The sequence below is a fragment of the Pestalotiopsis fici genome, assembly GCF_000516985.1.
Source record: "Pestalotiopsis fici W106-1 unplaced genomic scaffold PFICI_Scf_6, whole genome shotgun sequence".
In the NCBI taxonomy this organism is placed as follows: domain Eukaryota; kingdom Fungi; phylum Ascomycota; class Sordariomycetes; order Amphisphaeriales; family Sporocadaceae; genus Pestalotiopsis; species Pestalotiopsis fici.
In genome coordinates, this window is record NW_006917096.1 from 161947 (window position 1) to 186412 (window position 24466).

The 24466-nt window shown below is 50.3% G+C and overlaps 2 protein-coding genes across 2 annotated transcripts; one reads left to right on the forward strand and one right to left on the reverse strand.

Moving 5' to 3' along the window:
- Positions 1-19050: 19050 nt before the first annotated feature.
- On the reverse strand, positions 19051-20196 carry PFICI_08524 (uncharacterized protein; the record flags this gene model as incomplete). Its single annotated transcript, XM_007837105.1, has 5 exons — positions 19051-19202; positions 19341-19433; positions 19510-19596; positions 19651-19819; positions 19927-20196. 5 exons carry the CDS (start codon positions 20194-20196, stop codon positions 19051-19053), a joined length of 771 nt encoding a protein of 256 aa, XP_007835296.1.
- A 1178-nt stretch (positions 20197-21374) lies between these two features.
- On the forward strand, positions 21375-23520 carry PFICI_08525 (uncharacterized protein; the record flags this gene model as incomplete). The annotated part of the gene is made up of 4 exons (XM_007837106.1): positions 21375-21507; positions 21595-21910; positions 21984-23233; positions 23444-23520. 4 exons carry the CDS (start codon positions 21375-21377, stop codon positions 23518-23520), a joined length of 1776 nt encoding a protein of 591 aa, XP_007835297.1.
- Positions 23521-24466: the final 946 nt, after the last annotated feature.

Here is a 24466-nt window from a genome sequence, read left to right on the forward strand (position 1 = left end):
CTTTGTACCCTTCTCTTCCTCCTTCATTAGGACGGCAAGCACTTCGACTGGTGGATTGAGGCCCAGCTTGTCGGCCCGCTTCCAGCGCTTCATCCGCGAAACGCCCACGCAAGGCTGTCAACCGAGTTAGATCGTTGTTTCTTCTCAAAGTTTCCAGTACTCTCGGCCTTTGTCGAGGACAACTCTGCGAATTCAAGGGCTGCAACTTACCCCGTATTGGTTGCTCACGTCAAAGTATCGTAGCACCTTCTCCGCCAACGTCAAATCGCCCTGGTGCACTCTCTTTGCTTTGCGCTCCTTCTCCAGCTTGTTCCAGTAGCCGGTAATTTGCCTGTCGGTGATCTTGGCTGCTCGAAGCTCGGCCGCTGACTTGTCCTCCTGCTCCTCCAGTGGCTTCTCCACAGCTTCCACCTCGGGCACTTCGACCTTTACGTCGTCATCGTCTACTTTCACCTCATCCTTGAAGGGCTGCTTGGACAAGGGCGACGCCTTGATTGGTGTGGTTGCGTCCTTCTTGGCTGATTTGGGAACGGGTTTAGTCACCCGGTTGTTGAATGACAGCGTTGACTGCTTGCCGCCAGCCTGGGTGGTGGATCTTGTACTACGGCGAGTGGCTGGCATTCTGTACTGTAGTGCACCTGCTAGGACAAATTGGCAATTCTTCCTTTGCAGAATTTGATGTTTGAATAATGTAATAATTCACTGCAAGAGCTTTAGATGCGACTGTTGATTTGATTTTCTCCTTGGACGAAATTTAGTGACTTCTAGCTTCTGGTGTGCCTGAGACTTGTGAGTGCTGGAATGACGTTGAGATCTCACTAAGGGAAGCGCCATAGTTGGAGGGGCAACACGAACAAGGTGCCAAAACACGTGACTTTAATTACTTATTTCGTCGCGCCAATAAGTTTCCTGTCTACTGATGGACGATGCTTAGAGCTGATGAAGATGAACGGTCATTAAGTGATACCTCTTGAGCAATTGCAGGTTTTTATTTTAAGACTACTTTCGAGTTTTGTAGCAATCTTCTCGTGCACTTGGACCAACTGCGTGTGCCCTTTTGCGCCGATTGCAGTACTCTGGGCCATGCATCAGTCGATCCGATATGGCCTGACACAGGCTATTCGTAGCAGGGGTCATGATTTAGGTAATCTTAGATGCCAGTGGCCTCGCGGTAGAATGTCAAACTTCTGTTTGCACCGGCCGTGACGAACATTTCGTTCTTGGCCGTCTTGGGCAGCCACTTGACACTCCATAGTGCCTTGTCCGTCTCGCTATGTGTAGCAACGCATGCGTTCCTGTCAATCGACCATACCTTGACCTTGCCGTCAAGTGAACCGCTGAGAAGATACTCGCCGGTATCACTCCAGTCAATGCTCGTGATCCAAGCTGCGTGGCCACTGAGGTTGCCCACATGCTCGCCGTGCTTCATGTCGTAGAGAGCGATCAGACTAGCGTCACCAGCAGCAGCCAGTCGAGTACCAGCAGGGGAGAAGGCAACCGCACGAACGGGCTTAACAAGACCTGGGAATAGTTAGGACAAATGGCCAAAATTCTTCAGCTTCTGATGATACTTTACCAGGAAGCGAGTATTGAATCTTGCCCGTGTCATTGTTGAACACGTATACTGCACCGCTTTGGTGCCCTGAGGCCGTCCACTTGCCATCTCGGCTGAGATCTACGCATAGGCCAAAGGTTCCTGATCCAGCACTTCCCGTCTCGTATTCCTGAATTTTCTTGCCCTCGGGGGTTTCCAGGCTCCAGACATTAATTCTTCCATCATAAGTCGTGGCAGCGAGGAATGCGCCGTCTTCGCTCAGGGCAATTGCCCAAACCTCGCCAGCCTTCTTGCTCGCGTTTGCGCCGCTCGTTGTGTTCAGCTCGCCATATGCTTCCCAATCACCAGAACCGGAGGCGGACTGCTGCCATATCTTGACTTCGCCTCCAAAGCCAGCAGAGGCGGCCACCTTGCCATGCCGCGACACGGCAATGTGGTGGCAACCTAGCTTGTGCGCATTGCTCAGAGACTGCGCGAGCGGGAAGCTCTGGTCTTTCGTGGAATGGACGTGTAGTGTGGAGGATCCTGAGGCAGACAGCAAGGCGGTCGAAGTTGCCGCGAGGGAGAAGATGTCGGTTATGTGTGCTAAAAAGGTGGGCGTCAGCTTTTGTCATGAGGACTTCGCAGCCTGGTGCTCGACCAGTGGAACACGGATGGAGGGGCTCGTGGGCGATGATCGGGGAGCGCTGACCATTGTCCACGGTGTGCGTGGTGAGATATTGCTTCGACTGATTTGACGGTCAACATGTGCCCGTCGTACTGCAGAAAATAGAATCGTGCTTACCATTGTTACCGATCCATGCGGTCAGTTTTGTGAAAGTGGTGGTGACTTTGCAGTGATGATGGAAGATGCAAAGCTTTGGTGGGGCCTCAGTTGGTACCCATTGCTAGAGGTTCAATTGCATCACTATAAGCTGGCCCTGCATATTAAACATACAAGCCAATCTTCAATGGAACAAGCCAGCATATAAAGCATTCATGAGATCCAATAAGAAGCAGTAAAATCCAGTATGTCATAATTGTAGTACATTTATACAGTCCTCCGATGGGGGATGGATCTCATTTCTAAACCCAAACGCCTGTGTCATGCGATTCCCAAATTTTCTCTTCACACATCTTCCTAATCTTTACAGCCGTGAAATATACCCCTTCCTTATGCGGCGGCTCCCGTCTCTGCGGGCTTTGAGGTGTTTGGGAACATGCCCTGGATTTCTACACATATTTAATCAGCATGCGCTTCAAAATGAAAGACCAAAGTATAAATGCGGGACGTACTGCCCATGCATTGCGGGCAAAGCGTGTGCATCTTCTTGGTGTGGCCACAAGCTGGGCACTTGTTCAATGCAGTCACATCCTTCAACGCCTTTCCAGCCAGGAGCCTATGCCTCTTCTTCATATGGGAGGTCTTCTTCTTTGGCACCGCCTTCAGGATTCCTTCCCAAATGTCGCCTAGTAAGCCGGGGATGCTCTGCAGTGCCGCCGGGATAGCGATGGCTAGTGATGGCCACGCAGGATACGAAGACTGGCGCGACTGCTGTGAGAAGAGGAGAGTTGATCTAAAGGAGGATGCGAGGGTTGCCGCAGAGAGTCGAGGCAGTATCGACGAGATTGCCGAGGCCATCCGAAGTTGTTGAACGGCAGCCATTGTGAATTATTCGATCGAATCGTGATTGTCCGGGCGCTTTATCTTGCCGTAATAAGCCGTGATATAGATCAATTTCGCCCTCCTCCTCAGATCAGTGCTGAGACCAGTGTCCGCTTCGCAATGCGCTGCTAGTCGTATATGCGATTGGTGTTGCTGCTTTCGACGCGCAAAAAAGTCGTCGGCCTTGGTGCCGTTGCTGGTGATAGCTCCAAAAAGTTTCCAACCTTGCACAGACGAATATGGCCAATGCGCTGCCTCGCTCGTGTCGCTCCAGAGGCAGAGCAGCAAAAGCTCAATCAGCCGACCCTTGTGGATCGATCATCAACTAAACCCCAGACTGGCTAGCGCACAGACGTGCACCAGCCAATCACCAGCTAGCAGCCCGCTTTCCCCCTTTTGCTGGACCCCCAACCGCGCCGGCAGCAAGTGCAAAGGGACAGAGTTCAGTGCTGTTGCCAGTTGCAGGTGGGAAATTACTATGGCAGTGGTAAATTGCTAGCAACCCAGCGGAACCCCCAGGCCACGCCTCCAGTGCAAGCCCAAAGTCCCCTAAACTTTCGCTGCCGCGACACTCGTCCTCAAGCTCCAGTCCGGCCTCTAATTCCCCAATACCCAACCTACTACTACTACTTCGATCGACTTTGAATCGTCACGACACGAAACGACGCTCGTCAATTCGTTTGCTCGATAGCAATTTACCAGGTCGTCTGCCCTTCTTTTTGCGCGTTCTCTTTCTTCGTCTTCTCGTTCATCGCCATCAACCAGCCGCTGTCTGTCTCCCTTTCCCACCGGGAAACAAGATCGTCAGGACACTTTCTAGCAACTTCCCACTACTAGTCAACCATACACAAACACAGAAGCAATGGCTGGCGTTTCGGTCTACCCCAACAGCCATGTTGGTTTTGATAGTATCACCTCTCAGATTGAGCGCAAGCTGTTGAAGAGAGGTTTCCAGTTCAACGTTATCTGCGTTGGTATGTTCGCGTGCACCTCCATGAGCTCCAACATGATTGTTGTGCTACCCACGACTCCCAAACAAACTGCTGACACTCCTGTGAAAAGGTCAAACTGGTCTGGGCAAGTCGACCCTCATCAACACCATCTTCGCCTCCCACCTGATCGACACCAAGGGTCGTATGCTTCCCGATGAGGCCATCCGATCGACCACCGAGATTCACCCCGTCTCCCACGTTATCGAGGAGAACGGCGTGCGCCTCAAGCTTAACATTGTCGACACTCCTGGATATGGTGACCTGGTCAACAACGACCGTTGCTGGGACCCCATCGTCAAGTACATCAAGGACCAACACTCGGCATACCTGCGCAAGGAACTTACCGCCCAGAGAGAGCGATACATTCAGGACACCCGCATTCACTGCTGCTTGTTCTTCATCCAGCCCTCTGGGCACTCGCTGAAGCCCATCGATATTGTCGTCCTGAAGAAGCTCTCCGACGTCGTCAACGTCGTCCCCGTCATTGCCAAGGCCGACACCCTGACTCTCGAGGAGAGACAGGCTTTCAAGGAGCGCATCAAGGAGGAGTTTGCTTTCCACAACCTGAAGATGTACCCGTACGACAGTGAGGAGCTTGATGATGAGGAGCGTGCTATCAACACGGAAATCAAGGTTTGTATCCCGTCGCAGCTCTGAAAGATCCGAATGCTAACCATAGTCCAGAGCCTTGTTCCGTTCGCTGTTGTCGGCTCGGAGAAGTCCATCATTGTCAACGGCAAGCAGGTGCGCGGCCGCCAGAACCGCTGGGGTGTCATCAACGTCGAGGACGAGAACCACTGCGAATTCGTCTACCTCCGAAACTTTCTCTTGAGAACCCACCTGCAAGATCTCATCGAGACCACGTCGCAGATCCACTACGAGACCTTCCGTGCCAAGCAGCTGCTGGCACTCAAGGAGAGCAGTGCCCAGGGTCACGGCAGCAGGCCCATTTCTCCTTCCGCCGACCGGGAACTCAGCAGAAACTCTCAGCGCATGACCATGAACGGCTACTAAGCGCAGCTGTGTTTCCACGTTCGTGCTTTCAAACGGGTGCAGACAGACCATTCTGCTCTCGCCCCCTTTGAAATGCCCTCTTCTACCTTATTTCCAGTTTAATGACGACCAGTACCCTATTGACGCTTTATGCGCAAAGAGACGGCGCAAAGATACCATATTGCCTCGAGGAAAGCGACAGTTTCTTACGATAGTCGAGGATACCAAAAGGAGTGGAGTGCATAGAGGCTGCTGGAAGGGGATCGCTACCTGATATGCCAAAACCATTCAAAGGCCTAATTAAGCGTTTAATGGCTGGCTCGATTCTTATGTTTGTGAGCCTTGTTGCGACATGTATCAATGAGGAAAAGCAAGCCAGCATCATTTCGTGCCTAGTTGGCAAACTTGACAGTTTTTTTATTTTTCCTTGTAGTATTGGCCGAAGCTCACTTCCATTTTTTTGTATCCAGTTCTAAAGATTAATTGAGATCACTTTTAAAAAATCACTGTGCGAAATGCTTAGATGCCTCGAGTTGATTTGATAGTTGTCATTTGTCCCGGAAAATCAATCGAGTCCCCCATATTATTGGGAAGCATACCTGCTTTCTCAACCTGTGGATGGATTGGCTTGCTTAAGATTCAACGGCAGACCAGCTGCATAAGTCTCGCGCCAGCGTTCCTTTGCTAATCTACGAAAAATTCATGAGATTCTGACATGAATCAGGCATCATGTACGTTTGAGTGCCAGACTAGGAAATGGTATAGGAAGACGAACAATGGGCGGTTTCAAACAGGACAGTATGGGACTAGCATTGCCACATGAGAAGCAGGCGTTTGTACAGAGAATGAACTGTATTGTATAATCGCTGTCTCTATATGGGAATGAATACCAGATCTTGGCTTTAATGTGATCCTATATTGGGCGCCCGTAATTGTCGTGAGGCCACCCGCTCAATGCTTTGATCATTTCTTATATGCTCTTTTATCTAGCACTTATGACGAAATCTGACACTTTCACGCGACAGGTCTGGAGTGTTGACTGGACTCTACAAATTTGTAGATAGTACACATGGTGTGACTCTTACGAAGACTTGAAGACGTAGTCCTCCAGCTCCTTGTAAGCCTTCTCGAGGTCGTCGTTGACAATGACAATGTCGTGCACACCGGGGGTCTTGGCAAACTCGAGCTCGACCTTGGCCTGCTCCAGGCGCTTGGTCACAGCCTCTTCGGTCTCGGTGCCGCGGCCGCGCAGGCGCTTCTCGAGGGCCTCGAAGGACGGGGGCTGGATGAAGATGTAGCGGGCACCGATGCTGGAGGCCTTGATCTGCTTTACTCCCTGTTGAAAAAATAAAACCAAAATGATTAGCATGCATTCCCATACAAGTTGAAAAAGACGGGACCATATGACTGGAGTGCCCTCCTTTCTCGCGATTCTCAGACCAGCGTGCGCAACTCACCTCCATCTCAATATCCAGCACGACAACCTTGCCCTTGGCCGTCTGCTCCTCAATGGTGGCCTTGCTGGTGCCGTAGCGGTTGCTGCCAAACTTGGCGTGCTCGACAAAGCCGTCCTTGGCAATGAGGTCCTCAAACTCCTGCATGGTGACAAAGTGGTAGTGGACGCCGTCCTCCTCGCCGTCGCGGGGCTTGCGCGTCGTGTGCGACACGGACAGCGTAAAGGTCTCGGGGTACGCTGCGAACAGCTTGTTGTACAGCGTGCCCTTGCCGACGCCCGAGGGGCCGGAGATGACGAGGGGTCGGCGGTCGGAGGGGGCGACTGTTGGCGACAAGGCCGCTTTGTTTAGTATTCATTGTGCTTGGTTATTTGTAGGCGGGAAACAGGAAAGACATACCAGGAGCCATTGTGCTTTGGGTGCGGGCAATGTATAGACTTGACAAGGCGAATGAGGTTTTACAGAATAGCCGTCCACTTCCACCGAGGATATTCAGGGACCGGAGGGGCATTTGGACGAAAACCGGAGCCTAGAGTCAAACAAAATCCGGCCCTGATCGGGGCGGTCTGAACGGCGTCCCACTTTGGGAGGAGGGGGGCTCTCGTTTTCGGCCATGTGTGGGGCAAGTATATGGCAGAATTGTTATCTTCTATATACAGCAGGCGGTAAGAACCTGGGGGTTCATTTGTACCGTTTCTGCTGACTTTGCAATCAAGAAAGAAATAAGGACAGAGACGGTGCATTTGACCATAATTATTGTGGCACCTGCTCCTCCCATCCCTCGGGCCTACAGGGATTGATGTTCCCGCTCACCAGCGATTGCCCCTGGATTACTGGAGCACCGCAGAATTGCGATGTTCAACGAACAGACGAATGGTGGACAAGAGGATCACGTTTCAAATTCCCGCAACGGGAAGGGCGAAGAGGGAAAGGATAGGAAAAGGATAGGAAAAGGATGGATGATGAAAAGAGAAAGAGAGGGGGGGGAAATATGCGTGTGACGTCGTTCCTCTCATGACATTGAACAAGTCAAATTGAGTATTGCCGATCCGAGAAACTCGAAACATCGGCGGAACTTCTAGAAAAGGTCTGCAGCCCTGATGAAGCAGTCAGCCCGTGATGTTTTGACTGTTGGCATGATATTGTCGACGTCTGCGAGAACAGGGGGAGACAGGTCTGCAATTCATCCCTGCTTACTGTATATTGCGATTGCATAGAAATTGATATTGTGTTTTGGAGAAGGAAAGGATAGCTACGACGCTGAGGTAAGAAATCCATCATCCGCAGCTAATATGCACGCAAGCACGCAATATCCCACACCTGTTCCTTTATTGGCGCCGATAGAGTTGGCTCGGGCGTAGACTGAGTTCTCATGACGGAAGTCTCAACTCTGGTTGATTCTGATTGCTCGCCAGTCCAATTCATTGCTGCCTATCGTATCTGATTCCAAGGCTATTTCTTTTGCGAGTGTCTTGTCCAATCCATTATGAAGAAATGGACGATCTCTCGAGTAAGCGCAGGAGTGGAGTTGTTGGCAACCTCGTATAGTCGTCGACCTATCGTAATACGGAAAATGCCCTCCCCTCTTCAGGTGGAAACACAGAATTGAACAAACGCATCACGACAAGAGAAATTCAAGCACGCCAGCGCGAAATCTTTGCAATACACAGCCTCACTCACAGGTGAGTCTCGGGCTTGGTAAGAGACAGTTGTTGATTCTAGAATGCTTGGTATGTGGTTTTTGAATCATGAGGTGGGTTTTACAAACTATGCGGTGAAAGATGTCAACACCAAGAAGTCCCAAGCCAGGACAAGAAACAAAATAAGGAATCACAAGACGGACCGAGGAGCAACAGTGCCCGCGTTATTGAACTGGGCAAATTGCAGCGCGACTTGGGAAAACATTGGCAAATTAAACGTACCGTTATTCAATCTTGGCCGTTCCCCCAAATAATGGATGCCAACCGTTTTCCGTGTGACTGAACCGTTTTTGTGACACACTGACACTACACAAAAATGGCCAATCCCTGTCGTGCTATCACAATATGCAGGTACAGTACCACCTAGACCAGCGCCGGGGGTTTAGCGATTGGACTGATCTTGGCGCAAGATCTGGTAATCAGATTTTTGGTGCAATGTCACGGATAGAGAAGGAGTCTTGGCAAGCCGCAAAGTAATGGGAACTCTGGCGCAGGATTGTTTTGTTTTGGAGTGAGATTCGCAAAAAACTTGTTGTTGTGTTGTTCGATTTGCATAAGAATCCAGCAGAAACCCACTGAATAACTCTATCCTACTTTACACTCAGAAGATGTCCCTTTTAAGCTTATCCGCCTAGGACAGCATCGCCAGTGTCGAGGATCGAGGCTCGAACAGAAAAGAAGGAGAAAACGTAAAAAAGAAGCAGACCCCGGCTCCGTTGATTGGCTGCCAAGACTTTAGAGCAGGAATCTGTTCCACAAGCGCAGGTGTCACGACCCACCCAAGACCCAGCGCAGTCCAGGGACCAGCCCGCTAAGGGTGTCCACTGCCCGCTAACGGGGGGCTACTGCGTTCAATTATTGCCCAATGAACGGCCCACGGCGGCCATGGGCAGAGGCAATGATGCGCTGCCAACTCTCCATACTCAATCTCACACCTTCAAATCTGCGACAGGACAGGCGCTACCTAGGCCAAGCAGAGGTACATTACCGTATTGGACTGGATTGGATCCGGTCGGCGCGAGAGGAACCACCCTAGGGCCCCCCCAGCAGTTTGTTCCCAGTAGTTCCACCCCTCGAAAAGGGAACCGAATGATCTTGAATTAAAGCACTGCTCCCGCCTGTTGCGCTCTGCCTTGGAGATCGATTCTTCTCATCAGTCACTCCTTCAACTCCGAAGTCTTGAGCCCGCTGCGTTCGTGTGTGTGTGTTGTGTGTTTTTGTGGTGTTCTTTGACCCACGTTCTTTCCCTCACTTCTTTGGAAACCATCAACAATCGTTTCAAGGCTTTTGCCCGCTGTTTTCTCGTCGCTCCCTCGCAAGCAACCAAAAGCTAAAAACTGTTGCATTATTTCTCCCGTTGTAATCAAGACACTCGACGCCCATCACATCTTGGTACTTGGATATCCAGACGAGTTGATCCCGATCGGACAGTACCAGCGGACCAGATCAAACAAAAGATCATAGACAAACAAAAAGACGCTCCCGCCCTTATAGCTATCTCAACTAATAACACTCTAAACATGCTTGTAAGTCCATTGGTTCCCAGACTTCATGGGCCGCATCCCGCGCGGTACAGCGGTTCAGACGGCTCAGCCAATCCTCCCGCGCACGGCAAGCAGGTGCTTGCTTGGCAGCGAGCCTAGCCACGTGCACAATAACATGATCATATCGATATAATGGTTTTGGGAACGCATGACTAATGGCCTATATAGCTTCAATCCACTCTTGTCGCCTTGGGCGCAACTCTTGCTGCCGCTGTGCCCACCCTGACCGTCGAAGGTAACCGTTTCGTCAACGCCGACAGCGGCGATGAGTTCCAGGTCGTTGGTATGGCTTACCAGATCGGTGGCAGCTCTGGCTACGATCCCAGCCATGGCAAGGACCCCCTCTCTGACGCCGCGACCTGCAAGCGTGACGCTGCTCTGCTCCAGGTGCTCGGTATCAACACCATCCGTGTTTACAACTTGAGCCCTGACATCAACCACGATGAGTGCGCCAGTATCTTCAACAAGGCCGGCATGTACATGATCATCGATGTCAACTCCCCTCTGGTCGGCGAGTCCCTCAACTCTGAGCTTCCCTGGGAGTCTTACTACGCCGCCTACCTCAACCGCACTTTTGCGATTGTCGACAACTTCAAGAACTACCCCAACCTCCTCGGATTCTTCTCTGGAAACGAGGTCATCTCCAGCGTTGACCAGGGTAGCACTGCTCCACCCTACATCCGTGCCGTCACCCGCGACCTGAAGAACTACATCAAGAACCACGCCGACCGTTCCATCCCCGTCGGTTACTCGGCTGCTGACGTTCGTGATGTTCTTGAGGACAGCTGGAACTACTTCCAGTGCTCCATTGAGGATGAGGAGGATGACATTTCCCGCGCCGACATGTTTGCCCTGAACAGCTACTCCTGGTGCGGCGAAAGCTCCTACACCGAGTCTGGCTACGACCAGCTCGTCGCCATGTTCAAGTCCAGCTCTATTCCAGTCTTCTACTCCGAGTTCGGTTGCAACACCCCTAGCCCGCGTGTTTTCACCGAGATTCAGTCCATCTACGGCTCGGACATGATGGGTGTCTTCAGCGGTGGTGTCGTCTATGAGTTTGCTCAGGAGGCCAACAACTACGGACTTGCCACTGTCAACGATGACGGCTCCGTTGAGCTCCTTTCCGACTACAACACCCTCAAGGACCAGTACTCTCAGGTTGACTGGACTACCGTCCAGAGCGTCAAGGCCAGCAGCACCAGCGTCACTCCTCCCACTTGCAGCTCCGGCTTGATCAGCGATGATGGCTTCAGCAACAACTTCACTCTCCCTGATGTCCCTCCTGGAGCTCAGGACATTATTGACAACGGTGTTGGTGGCATTGTTGGCCAGATTGTCGACATTGACGACTACTCCTTCGACTACACCGTCTCGGATGTTGATGGCAACGTAAGTGAAATGTCAGCTTTGCCCACGCTTAGTGTACCTTGCTAACAAATATCCCATAGACTCTGAGCCTCGAGGTTACCGCTCTTGCCGATGATGCCGTCAACGTTGTTGGCACCAACACTGGCTCGACTGGCTCCAGCAGCAGCGGCAACGGCACTAGCACTGGCAGCAGCGGCACCAACAGCACCGAGAACGCTGGCTTCAGACTTGGAGGTAACACTGCTGCCGTGGCTCTGCCTGTTTTGGTCGCGGCGATGGCTGCCGCCTTTTAAGTAGGATCAGGCGGGTAAAGAGGGAGAGATTAGACATGATTTTGTTTTCGGTTATGCGAGCCTTGTCTTGTTTATATATATGATACTCCATCATACTATTTTTTTCACGCAGAATAGATGATATTGATGCCAACAAGAGGAAGAGAAGAAAAAAATGCGATACCCATTTAAATTTCTTAATCCCGTGCAAACAGACCGAGCTTTACAAGTGGCCTTGTCTTGATTATATCATAGCCTGTTCGTGATTTTCGATTTATTCAAGCTCTAATATCAAGAGACATGTCCCCACAGGTTGCTTGACACCCGGTCTCTCTAATGCGCATCACATGAATCGCCCAACCCGTCAATCCCGTCGCTAGGCACCGGCGTGACAAGAAGCCTCGACGGGCCAATGTAGGCCTGAAATCGTCCATTGGGATTGGGTCGCTCGTTCTGCCACTCTATTTCCTCGGCCGATATGTAGTGGGTGGCGGCTTGATAGGTCTCGCCGTCAAAGACTCGGAGAATGGCACCGTCGCTTCCGTCTGGTCCGATTTGTTTCCAGGAGACTGGGGTATATTTGTAAGTCTCGACATTATAAGTGAAAGGGCGGATGCGTTTAATGGGTCATGGACGGCGAGAATACTGAAAGAGGGGGTGAATCAATTCTTTCTTGCTCCCCAAATACATACATTGCATAGTGTCTAGTAAACACATGGTTGCCGGTAAGCTTCCGAGGATCTGGTAGCTGTCCATGGTGCCGTAGCACGCTGTGACGGTGTCGGGGCCGGCTTTGAAGGTCAAGGAGAAGCTGTGATGCGAAAGGGACGAGGATTAGCGAAACTCTTTGGTTTAGTATGAGGCAGCTTTGTGGGTGTAGGGGGTTTTTTGTGTCTTTGCATGATATGGATGAACTTTACTGTGACGTGCTCCCGTGCGGCGTTGCGGCCGCGACGAGATCGACAATGGACCATTGCGTGTCGTTGTAAGCCCCGTCTCTGGCCTTGACGCATCCCATGAGCAAGACGGCAGCGATTAGGGGGCAGAAAGTGGTCCTCATGTTGGCTATGTTTTCAAAAATGCCTGCAAAGAAAATACGGGGTACTGTGGTTGGAGAATGTAGAGGATATATTGATATATGTATAAGAGCACAGATGGAAGGAAAATGTAAACACGAACCAACGGACTGCTTCCTGTACCTCTTCACGGACCTTGAACTCTGTTCCCGTAACACCATATCAAACGCAGCCTTCGGGCCACGGATGTTTTCACTACAATATGAACTTCATTTCATTTATTGGTTACCAGCTGAATATTGAAGGATATTGATACACGTGGCACAATAATATATGGATTTTATTATTGTCTGACTAGATGCTCCAGTAATATATCCCATATCTGTTGATTTATTTCAGAAAAAGGTGCATAGCCTCAAGATTGTCAAGATCATGTCCTACTGCTGACATGACTGACATGTCACGATACAGGTCGTTCAAGATGCAATCTCGGCTTCATGTCGCATGGCATCTCTATTCCGGGCCGGAAAGATGCTTGGCTCTACTTTTAATGTCATTTACGTGTAATGTTCTCATTTGCTACTTGAGCATCAATGAAACGATACTGCTCAGTCTTATGCGAAAGATAGCACACATTGTTTGATTAGTACAACGTTTGACAAGCCCGAAGATGAGACAAACTTGTCTTGTAGTATTTTCTGGCGCTCTATATCGCAACAAGGCTGTCTCTTCGAGCTTTCTCCCTGTCGGGGAGAGGAGCTGCGATATGTTTTGTCCTCAAAATTCAGCCATATAGAACATAAATTCAAAGCTTAATACCAGATACTCCTTGTCCGGTGATGAGGTACCGTCTCTTTACCCTGCGCCTCCAACTGCTTCATGGTATCATACAAAAAGAAGTCTATAAGAATGGCATTTACCTTGGCCTCGGGATGTTCTCGCTTGATCTCTCTTCTGATCAGCTCGACACACCAAATACTACACGCTTGAGGAATGTTAGTCGAGCAACATGCCCAGAAAAGTATTCAGATCATACCTCTGAGTTGCAATTCAAAGCGGCTCCCGCTCTCAATCATGTCTTTGTGGTCGATCAATGTATGCAGAGGCGGACTATAGCCTATGCAGCCAAGACTGGCCAGGATCTGAGGCACGCGATAGTCGGCAAACATGGTGATCTTGTCAATGTCCTGGAACTCGCCCCAGGACTCGCCATTAAAGCATGCCCATAGATCTGCAACAAAGATCTGCGCCCGCTTGAGCAGGCGGACGGGTTTCTTGCGGCCTTCGAATGGATGCTCATCTCGAAAGCAGATAAAGTCGCTTGCCAGGTTATTGACCAGCCTTGCCGCAGAGTTCTTGCCCGAGGCAATCAAGTTGGTAATGCTACACGAGTATTTCTGTGGAACCACCCCCAGATCATGCGTTGGCTTGCGTCCGGACGGCTTCATGCAGGAAGGGTATACGGATAGGGGCCTGCTTGACTCACCTCGTACAAGACTTGACCGGCCTCCCTCAAACATGTCAATCGTGCTTCCAGAAGGGGAATTTCCTCTTCGGTGCACGACCTAAAGACGTGCCGCAGAGAGTCGAGTGTGCACTCTTCCTCGTCCTGCCAATAGTGAGGGTCGAGAATGGGAATTCCTGGTAGATTGGTTAACCCCTGACGTCTGGCAGCACGAGCGAGGAGCAATTTCCCAGGTAACGGCATTTGATTTGCAATTGCCTCCCGATCATTGATTGACCTTTGCCCAGGAGATTTGACAGGTCAAATTTACCCACCTTCATCCAATGCGCGCTGGATCGAGGCGACCAAGCTCCAGTAGCCCGTCCACCTCTTGTCCCGATACTCTACTGCGAACCTCTCCTCTTCAGGCCTCAAGGACCAAAAGGAAAAGTTCAAGAGATCCATAACAAAGATAAAGGCCACGGTCGTCTCATCCTTGGCCTTGGGGTGCAGCTCGTGCTCGGCCCAGGTAGCCGTGGAATACTCCTTTTCCTGCATCTGCTGGTGAATGAGGGCGGCGGCGTTCTTGGTGGCGCGCATGTCGACGGCCACGTCAATGGCGTTGTCATAGACATACTCGGCCCCCTCGAGCACGCCGGTTTCGGGTTCATCCTCGACGGTGAGCTTGCCCTGAATATGCTGGCGGAGCAGCTCGAGCAGTTCCGGATCAGCCTCGTCGTCCGACATTTTACGTTGGTTGTGACGAGCGAAAAGGTTTCCCACTCAAGACAAAAAAAAAAGGTCAATTGAGTTTGGCAAAGTTTGGCCGACGAGGCTGGGTACGGTAAGCTTTGGTGTCGAGTTCCAAGAAAAATAATTTCGAGATGCAGGGACGATGCAGGACGTTGGAGGAGAATATGTAGTGTGTTGATTTTGAGCGAAGAAAAGGGTCGGTGAAAGGCACTTGGTCAGGGGACCTCTCATTAGTGAGGTACTACTACATATTACTACATACTTCTACTGACCAAAAAATTTCTCGTAAAAAAAGGTGCAAAAGACTGAAATGAACTTGGATGGTCCATTGAGGATCTTCAATCAAATCTCGCGATGAGATTGGTCTACATACAACCTCACCATGTACGACCCTGGATCTACACAATTTTGTGTTGTCGGTCTCACCATAATGAGGGGCTCCGCGGGGTGCCTCACAGATTGACTCTGGAGAGTGCTGTGCAGCCCCTGGCCTCTAGCAGTTGGCACAGGCCAGTCAATAGCATCTCGGCGCTGCCCATAGTGTGGAGTTTGTCACCAGGTTACTTTAACGGCCGCACGGTATGTGCCAGGTCCACCAAATCATCCGAGCTACGATTGCGTATCTGTAACAATTGATTTGATGACAAAGATCGGTCTACTGTTTCTTTTGAGGTAGATAATTGATTTATTCGCGCAGATATGCATTCCATAATAATGAAAATAAAGTCTTTGTTGGTGACTTTTGTATACAAGCAGAGTTTATTGGCACTAGCAACGGGCCACAGCCCATTAGGTATTGTCCTAAACCATAATTTTGCGATCCAACTATTCCTGCCGGTATATCAGACCCGAATCATTCCTCTGGCTTTGTACTAAATCTCTTGAGACGATACCAGGCTACGCAAAGGTCATCAAGGCTGATTCGATTTTGAGGCATTCGAATTGGTTTCTTTCGCCGTGACGAGAAGATGCATGCCGACTCGTGGTAATTCATGGTATGCTCAAAGAAAGACGAGATACAAAAGAGCCTCGTGAATAGTGATACAATGAACTGGTCGTTACTCTTGTTCATTTTTGCTCCCATGACGTAAATAGGGAATTGCCAGGCTAGGGTTGACCTACATAGTATCAAGCAGGCATACGAAGCTGATCATTGCCCACCATATCAGTACATAGTATGTCCGTGAGGTTTAGCCTATTCACTATTCGACACCACGAAGTAGCCCAGCCAACTCCAAACAGACCGGAATACGGGATGAGATAGACAACATTGCTGTCCTCGAGTATTATACGAAGTATGCAAATGTGTGCCAACACCGTCTTGCCAAATACAAAAACCATCTGAGAGACATTGATGGTTTGTATGGGTAGTACGCTAGAGCCAAAAAGGAATAGCTACCAGCATCGAGAATGAACTACAAGTCTTTCTGGTTCTTGGTCCAAAACATGAAGCTGACCTCGGATGGGTGATGCCCAGGTGATGGATGCTACCAGCTAGAGAGCCGCTAGAGGTACCACTTTTCAGTGGTTTTAGGTGGGTAGGTACGTAATTGCAAGGCATGGATTTCGCCCATGTGGGTGCTGCTCAAAACTGAAGCTTGCAGCTACCAGGTACCCCATTAGCGTCACTGTGGCGCACCTAAGCGACGACTTGAGAGGTTGATTCCGCAGGCATTCAGACACTGGACGTGAGACTTGCTTCATTCATTCATTACTACCTTGCAGACGCCAACAACAGCCCGGAAAACTCAGGCTTGCATTTTACAACCGCGACTACAAAAACATTACACCTCGCGCACGTCTCTAAACCCTCCCTCCACCATATGCATCTTCGATATCCGCCTTCGTGACCATACGTAGCCCACCATGGCGGCGCCTGCTACTCCAGCTACGCTGAACCGCGATAGCTTCAACCGCCAGTCGCTCGGCGTCTCCCTCAATGCAACCGTCAAAGAGGTGAGTCTTGTCCTTTTCTTTCATCGCTTCGCGGCACGGCGCATATGCAATCGTGTTTGCGCTCGCAGACCTGCATGTCTTTCATCCAACACTGTCTAGCGGCTGCCCAGAGCCCACCTGCGAGAAACATTACACCTTGGGTCCCATCACATACGTTGCGCCCGGGCTCCCCAATCTTTGAAAGTGATTCTCAGGACAAGCCCTGGCTTTGGGATGATACCTCCAAGACCACTCAACTCTGCCTATTCCATCATGCGACTCTAGAGACACGATGGATCTGTTTGAATGCGGCGCATCTTTGGTGGTCTTGCTAACAAATGTCCCACAGGCCAAGGTCCTCATGGTAGGAGCAGGCGGCATTGGCTGCGAACTGCTCAAGAACCTCGTCCTTTCCGGATTTGGGGAGGTACACGTCGTCGATCTCGATACGATTGATCTCAGCAACCTGAACCGACAATTCTTATTCCGACACGAACACATCAAGAAGTCAAAAGCAGAGGTATGACGCACGCAAGCAAGGCAGGACTTAGAGAGAATGGACATATGGGTGGTATATTGACATTTGCACTGTAGGTCGCAAAAGAGGCTGCGCAAGTCTTCAATCCGAACGTCAAAATCATCCCTTACTTCGCAAACATTAAAGATTCCCAATTCAACCTGGAGTGGTTTCGCAGCTTCAAGCTCGTCTTCAACGCGCTGGACAACCTCGATGCTAGGCGACATGTCAATCGCATGTGTTTGGCTGCCAACATCCCTCTGATTGAGAGCGGTACGACGGGCTTCAACGGCCAAGTCCAGGTCATCAAGAAGGACGTCACTGCATGCTACGACTGCACAGCAAAGGATGTGCCCAAATCCTTCCCCGTTTGCACGATTCGAAGCACCCCGAGTCAACCAATACACTGCATCGTCTGGGCCAAGAGCTATCTTCTCAACGAAATCTTTGGTGTTAGCGAGGACGAAGCTGCCTTTGACCACTCAGAGGATGCCGACAATGCAAAGGAGATTGAGGAGCTCAAGAAAGAAGCTGCTGCTTTGAAGAGTATCCGAGAATCAGTAGGCACGGCAGAATTTCCGCAATTGCTTTTCGACAAGGTCTTCAGTGCCGATATCAAGCGACTATGCTCCATGGAGGAAATGTGGAAGTCTCGAGAAAAGCCAAAGCCACTAGATTACGCAGAAATCAAGACCAATCTGCCCTCGATTGACGATGCGTTCCTCGAAGACGGCCAAAAGAAATGGTCCCTCGAGGAAAATGTTGCTGTCTTGAATCACAGCCTCGATCGGCTCAGCAAGCGTATAGCTGAGATGAAGAAGGAGCAAGAGAAGGGCGAGACTTCTGCTGCACCTACCATCAGCTTCGACAAGGATGACCCAGACACGCTCGACTTTGTGGCTGCAGCGGCAAACATCCGTGCTCACATCTTCAACATTGACCTCAAGACACGCTTTGATATCAAGCAGATGGCCGGCAACATCATCCCCGCTATTGCCACTACAAACGCCATTGTCGCTGGCTTGTGCGTGTTGGAATCATACAAGGTGCTGAAGGGAGATTACAACGATGCCAAGGAGGTGTTCTTGACCCCGTTTGCGAACCAGAGATTGCTGGCACCTGATCGACCCCGTCCGCAAAACCCCGAGTGTCCCGTGTGCACTTCCTACTATACGGGCATCTACGTGGACTTGTCACGAGCCACCTTGAAGGATGTAGTTGAGGATTTTGTCAAGGGCCAGCTAGGCTACGGCGATAAGGAATTTTCCATCACAAGCGAGAGTGGTCTATTGTACGACCCCGATGAGACAGATCAGCTACCCAAGAAGCTGACAGATATTGGTATGCGATCTCGAACTTCAAAATCTGAATATTACACTGACAGTGTCTAGGCCTTACAACCGGCAGTTCCTTGACAATCGTTGACGAATCTGACGAGGACATCTTTGTCAATGTCGTCCTAGCTATCCTTGAGTCGTAGGCTCCCATTACTCATCGTCTGTTGAATATGTATATTGACTCCATTTGTAGAAAGGAACCGCTTGGTGACAAAGCGATCAAAGGGCTTGAGCCGGACAAGGCACCGGCGATCCCGCACAAGCCCAAGAAGGAGCCGGCACCGGAGAGCAATGGCGTTGAGAAGACCAACGGCAAACATGCCCTGGACGAGGATGTCACCACCAAGGACCTCAAGCGTCCCCGAACAGATGAGGCTGATGACCAACAATCTTCAGCCAAGAAGGCAAAAACTGCCGCAAAACCTGACGAGGACGATATTGTGGTTGTCGATGATGGCGGTGCCATTCTCATTGATGACTGAACGATATAGGATTGTATTTCACCTTTGAGCACAACTCCCATTGCTATGTAGCACTCAATCCGCCGTCCAAATTCAAGACGGTGTTGTGTGCATATGGGTTCTTGGCCAGAAAGGCTGCGGCATCTGCCACTTCCTCGGTTGTCCCGAAACGCCCCAAGGGAATGGAAGTAGAGAGATTGCCCTTCTGGTCTAACGCTGAGCAGTTGGTTGTATATTAATGACTTGTACTAAGCGAGGAGGATTGGTTTAAGGGGTGGCCATGACGGAGCCAACAACAAAAGAAGAAACCGCTGCAAGCGGTGGGTTGGGAATGAAAAAGATTTTGGGACTCACTTTGTGTCATTTCGGTCTGAATATACCCAGGCAGCAGGACATTGACTCGGATGCCGAATTGGCCAATCTCTGTGGCCAAAGATCGTGTTAGACCTAGAACGAACATAATGTCACCGCGTTAGATAGTCATGTCAACAGAAGAGATCTATGGCCATTGACGAGAACTCACCAACAATTCCTGCTTTCGAGGCTGCATAGACACTGGCTCCACGTCCGCCCTTGATGGCCAGCAGGCTCGAAACATTAATGATACATCCTAGACGGTCGCTGTCAGTTCATGGAGCACGGCGGCGATGCCAGGAGGATTTACCTTTGGTCTTTTGCCTGATCATCCAGTTACTGATGGCCCCGCAGCCCTGTATGGTGCCCATGAGATTGGTGTTGATGATTTGTTGATACTTGTGAAATTCGCCCCTGAAAAGAAGCGAGTCCTGGGTTACGCCAGCTGCATTGACGAGTATATCGACTGGTCTTTTGGACTATACAATAGATTTGAGTAAACAAGGGATTTTATATTCACTTTTCTGTGCTCTAAACAGGAGCATAAACACAATAGCCTTTAAATCTCAACAAGTCTTAAGCTTACCTCTTTCAACTTATTGGTCAGTTCACCCCAGCCTTGGATCTCGCCCACGTCAAAAGCGTGAAGGCCGTGCGGGACCGACGGCTGCGTCGTCTCGCCCTTGTGCTCTGGAGAAGACGCAGAGAGACTGTCCAGGGCTGAGCGCAGCCGGCCCTCGTCACGACCGACGAGGGTGACTGATGCGCCCTCGGCGGCGAACCGGTGAGCAATGGCCAACCCAATGCCCCGGCTACCACCTGTGATGACGGCGTGCTTGTTGAGGAGGCTGCGCATGCCTGGGGTTTAAGGTGTTTTGGTTCTTGAGTATGGGTAGATTATTGCTTCGATGACGAGTTGCTGTCAAATACTAGCAAACATTAATTGATGTATGCATTGATTTCTCCAAAGATTATTGGTGATGGTTCAATCTGTCTACGGGGTAGCAATTATTGAGTTGTGCTTGGTGACGCGTTGGTTATGAGCAGTCGATCCAAGTATCTCCCCCCACACTAAATAACTTAGTCGAGACTGGACGACAACATACTCGGCGGTACACAACGAGTACCAGACAAGCCAAGACTTCCAGTAGAAATGTCAATGAACGGGAAACATAAGCTCAACGCTATGGCAGATTGAGCGGAACTGGATTTTAAATTCCAACCCCTTGCAGTCTTTTGTTGTTTTGCACATATCAAAAGCAGGTGAGTTCAATTGTTGGTTTTCGATACATGCTAAATAGGGCTTGTTGTGAGCCAATTCACACATCTGGCCGAGGCAAGACAGCAAATACATCACTAAATCTGCGATGCATGAAATTCATCTGGGATCTATGTTATCCTACTCTTCTTATAGCGGTACCTAATTCTAATACTTTGCTACTTTTGATCGTACGTGAAGTGACGCAACTTGGGAGCCGCGGATCCCGCTGTGAAGGAGCCAAGGTAATACAGTGCCTTCTTTTTTGGGACAGGTTTGCCAATCTGCTCGAGTCCATGTCAATGTGAGTGGCAGTTTCAGTATTAGGGGTTGTTTCTAGGTACATGATTCTGACGCCAATTAGCAGTTCGCGCTAGAGGCGCAACGAAAGACCCTCTAGCTCTCGGCGGGTCTACGCTAGGTTAGAAGGTACGTACAGTGTGCGATTGTGCTCTTCCGGGACTGCAACTACTCACCTTCTTGAAGATATCGGCGTTATTCTTACAACCCAAACTTTCTGGTTCCAGTGCAAACAGGAGGAGGCGCGATCCTTCTGGGCACGACAATTTGATGCGCAGATCTTAGGAAAAACTCATCCGTTCTCTTGATCTCTCTCACCCACCTCCGACATTCAGAACGAGCCCAAAGTCACCATTCATGCATATCCTCACGACGAGGCGTACCACCACCCCGATCCCGAGCTTCAGTCCAAATCCACCACAGCCACGAGACACGACGATAGTCCGAATACCCCACGGCAGCTGCTACCATATTCAATGAATCAGTCCTACGGCAATGGCGCCGTGAGTGCGTCTCCCGAGTTCTCGAAACTAGATACATCGGCCGCGACCCTCGAGCAAAAGAAGGAGGGGTCTACCATAGATGCTGGCTTGCGAAGTTTGGATCACTGTACGTGAGCTTTCCTGTGGTCAATGGCTGGCGCAAGCGCATGACAAGGCTGTCAAATTCCACAGTACTTGCGCGCGCGCTTTCCAGCGACCTTGTCTCACAGTTCTCCCCTTGAATTGCTACTGCTGCTACCCGGACTACGCTTCGAGGAAGCATTCAAAGGCCATGCGCTCACGGTATCTTCAGATAGACGAGCGCTCCCGAAATGGCGATACGATCTACGACAGCGGCTGTTGCCTCTCATAAGATGGGAGACTCCCTATCTCGCCTTGCTCCAGGAAACCTTGCGTACTCCGGCTCTGGATAGTTATTTCGCCATCACCGCGAACCTCGGCACACACACTTTCTTCATGATCGGCCTGCCAATCTTGTTCTGGTGCGGTAATGCATCGTTTGGCAAAGGGTATGTTTGCAACCTACTTATTCTCATGGATTCTGGACCATGGCGATCTATTGAATGCTCATACACACTACAGACTCGTACACATCCTCGCCGCTGGCGTCTTCTTCACCGGTTTCGTCAAGGACTTCTTTTCGTTGCCAAGGCCCCTCTCCCCGCCACTCCACAGAATCACCATGTCTGGGTCCGCAGCTCTGGAATATGGTTTCCCGTCTACACATTCTGCCAACGCGGTTTCGGTCGCGGTATACGGTATGCTCATATTACACTCACCTGACAACACGTTGCAGCCCAATACGAAATTCGCGCTCGAAGCGTTGGCGTACTGCTACACAGTCAGCATCATTTTTGGTCGGCTGTACTGCGGTATGCATGGTTTCCTCGACGTCATCATCGGCTCGGTAATGGGCGCAGTCATATCGCTCATCGAGTTTCACTACGGCCCAGCCATTGAGATATATCTGCGTGAGCAAGCAATTACGGGGGTATTGGTCTTGGCGCTAATCATTGTCGTTCTTGTCCGAGTACATCCGGAGCCTGCTGATGACTGCCCTTGCTTTGACGACAGTGTTGCCTTTGCGGGCGTCGTAATTGGTGTCGAGATTGGCACATGGCATTTCTCCAACACCCTCTTTGCCCTCGTTCCTTTTGACCTCGAGACTCTGGGCTGGGTCAAGGTAATTGTGCGTATCCTAATTGGTGTGTTCTGTGTTGTGGCATGGCGGGAAATCGCCAAGCCCGTGTTGCTCAAGAGTCTCCCCTACGTCTTCCGTATCATTGAGACGTGGGGCCTAGCATTGCCCAGACGATTCTTCATGCCGGCCTCGGAGTATCAGAATATCCCCCTTCGGCTGCGAGTCGATAACATGATGCCCAATGTGAGCGAGATCCCAAAGTTTGTCAATAACATTCGACGAGGTGGCCGTGGAAGGTCTGTCAGCATTGGACCACAAAGTGCAGCAGACGCCTACGAGACACTGGCCTATCGCGAACGCAGGCGGCGGGAGAGCATTGGCAGCAACGGCAGCGTGAGGAGCAAGGCGAGCATTGCGGATCTCAAGGCAAGCTCTCCTCCGCCTGACTCGCCCGAAGATCAAGCAGGGCGAAGTAGTGCCATCAGTGGTGCAAGCAAGCTGAAAAATTATGAGGACATGATGGGCGAAGGAACAGTGGTTGTCTCGCCCAGCGAAGAAAAGGACAACGAGGACCCGACCCTTTACATTGGGCAGCAGGATGAGCTCGGCGAGCGAGAGGTCTTTGCCAAGTTGGTCAAACCAAGAGTCAGATACGATGTCGAGGTTGTCACGAAATTGGTGGTGTATGGTGGTAAGTTGCCTATTGTCTATTTATTTCGGTCGAGACGGGCGAGGAACGAGAGCATGGCACCACACATCCTAGAGTGGTGGTTTATACCAACCTCACGGATGCACCGGATGCAGGACTCCTTCAACAGGGTGGAGACTTGTGCGACTGCCTGCTTTCCGGGACAAACGATCCAATCATGTTTCTGTTGGTGCTGACTTGTTTTATTTCCAGGTATCGGATTAGTTGCAGTCGATTTTGTTCCCATCATGTTCGAGTTTGTCGGCTTGGGTGCTGGCCACCCTGCCTAGAGGCTGATATCAGCACTCTCCATTTCGGTTGCTCAAGATTGGAAGTACACGGCTTTTCAATCCCGCGGTCTTGAGTACTGCTTAGAAATGATGCTTGAATGATGGAACGAAAGCGTTTATCTTGTATATATATATGAGCGGCTCAACGGTATTCCGCATATACGCCCCACGACTATATTTTGGTTAGGGTTCTACTGAATTTGATGATTTTACTTTTTATTTTTCGCGTTTATTACCATTACGCAGTGAACCTCTATTAATTATTGGAAAATCGTTCCGAGCGAGCTCCTATATTTCATTGGAGAGGATTTGCCAGGTCTTTCGTACAATAAACTAAAGATTTGGCTTGGCAACCTCAACATAACAAGATTCAACTTATCCGACTCTGACGACGGCATAGCTTCTTTACAGCCACTCTTTATGGAAGCCTCAATAGAAATGAATCAACTTTCTGCAAACGGAATGTTTTCTTGGCTGGTTACTCTATAGCTCAAATCTGGAATGAGAATTGTTTGGATAGGTGGAATGTGCAATCCTATGATTGACCCTCATTAATCACAACTATCCACCTCACCAGACGCGAGACTTGCAAAGTCTTTATTGGACAAGGCGGAATATTTTCGGCGGATGCCTAGGCCATGAGCCAATGCTCTGATTGAAGCGCATATAAAAATCTCCATCCTATCAGTCCCAAGACCGCCCAGGCGGGACTGGGCTGATGTCTCTCTATCATGCAAGGAACCGCGTGACATGTAGAAAGTGCCGCATTCAACCAAAAGTAGAAACAAATGCCGGCTGCGTCCCACTCTGTTACATTGTTCCAAGAGCCGCTTTGTGGGGTAACAGAGCTGAAGCCCGTCTCTAAAAAGTTTGTGTGTAAAAATGATAATCAAATCATCTTTTGGTTTCCGGAATCTGGGGTTCCGCCTTGTCTTCATCTCCTACG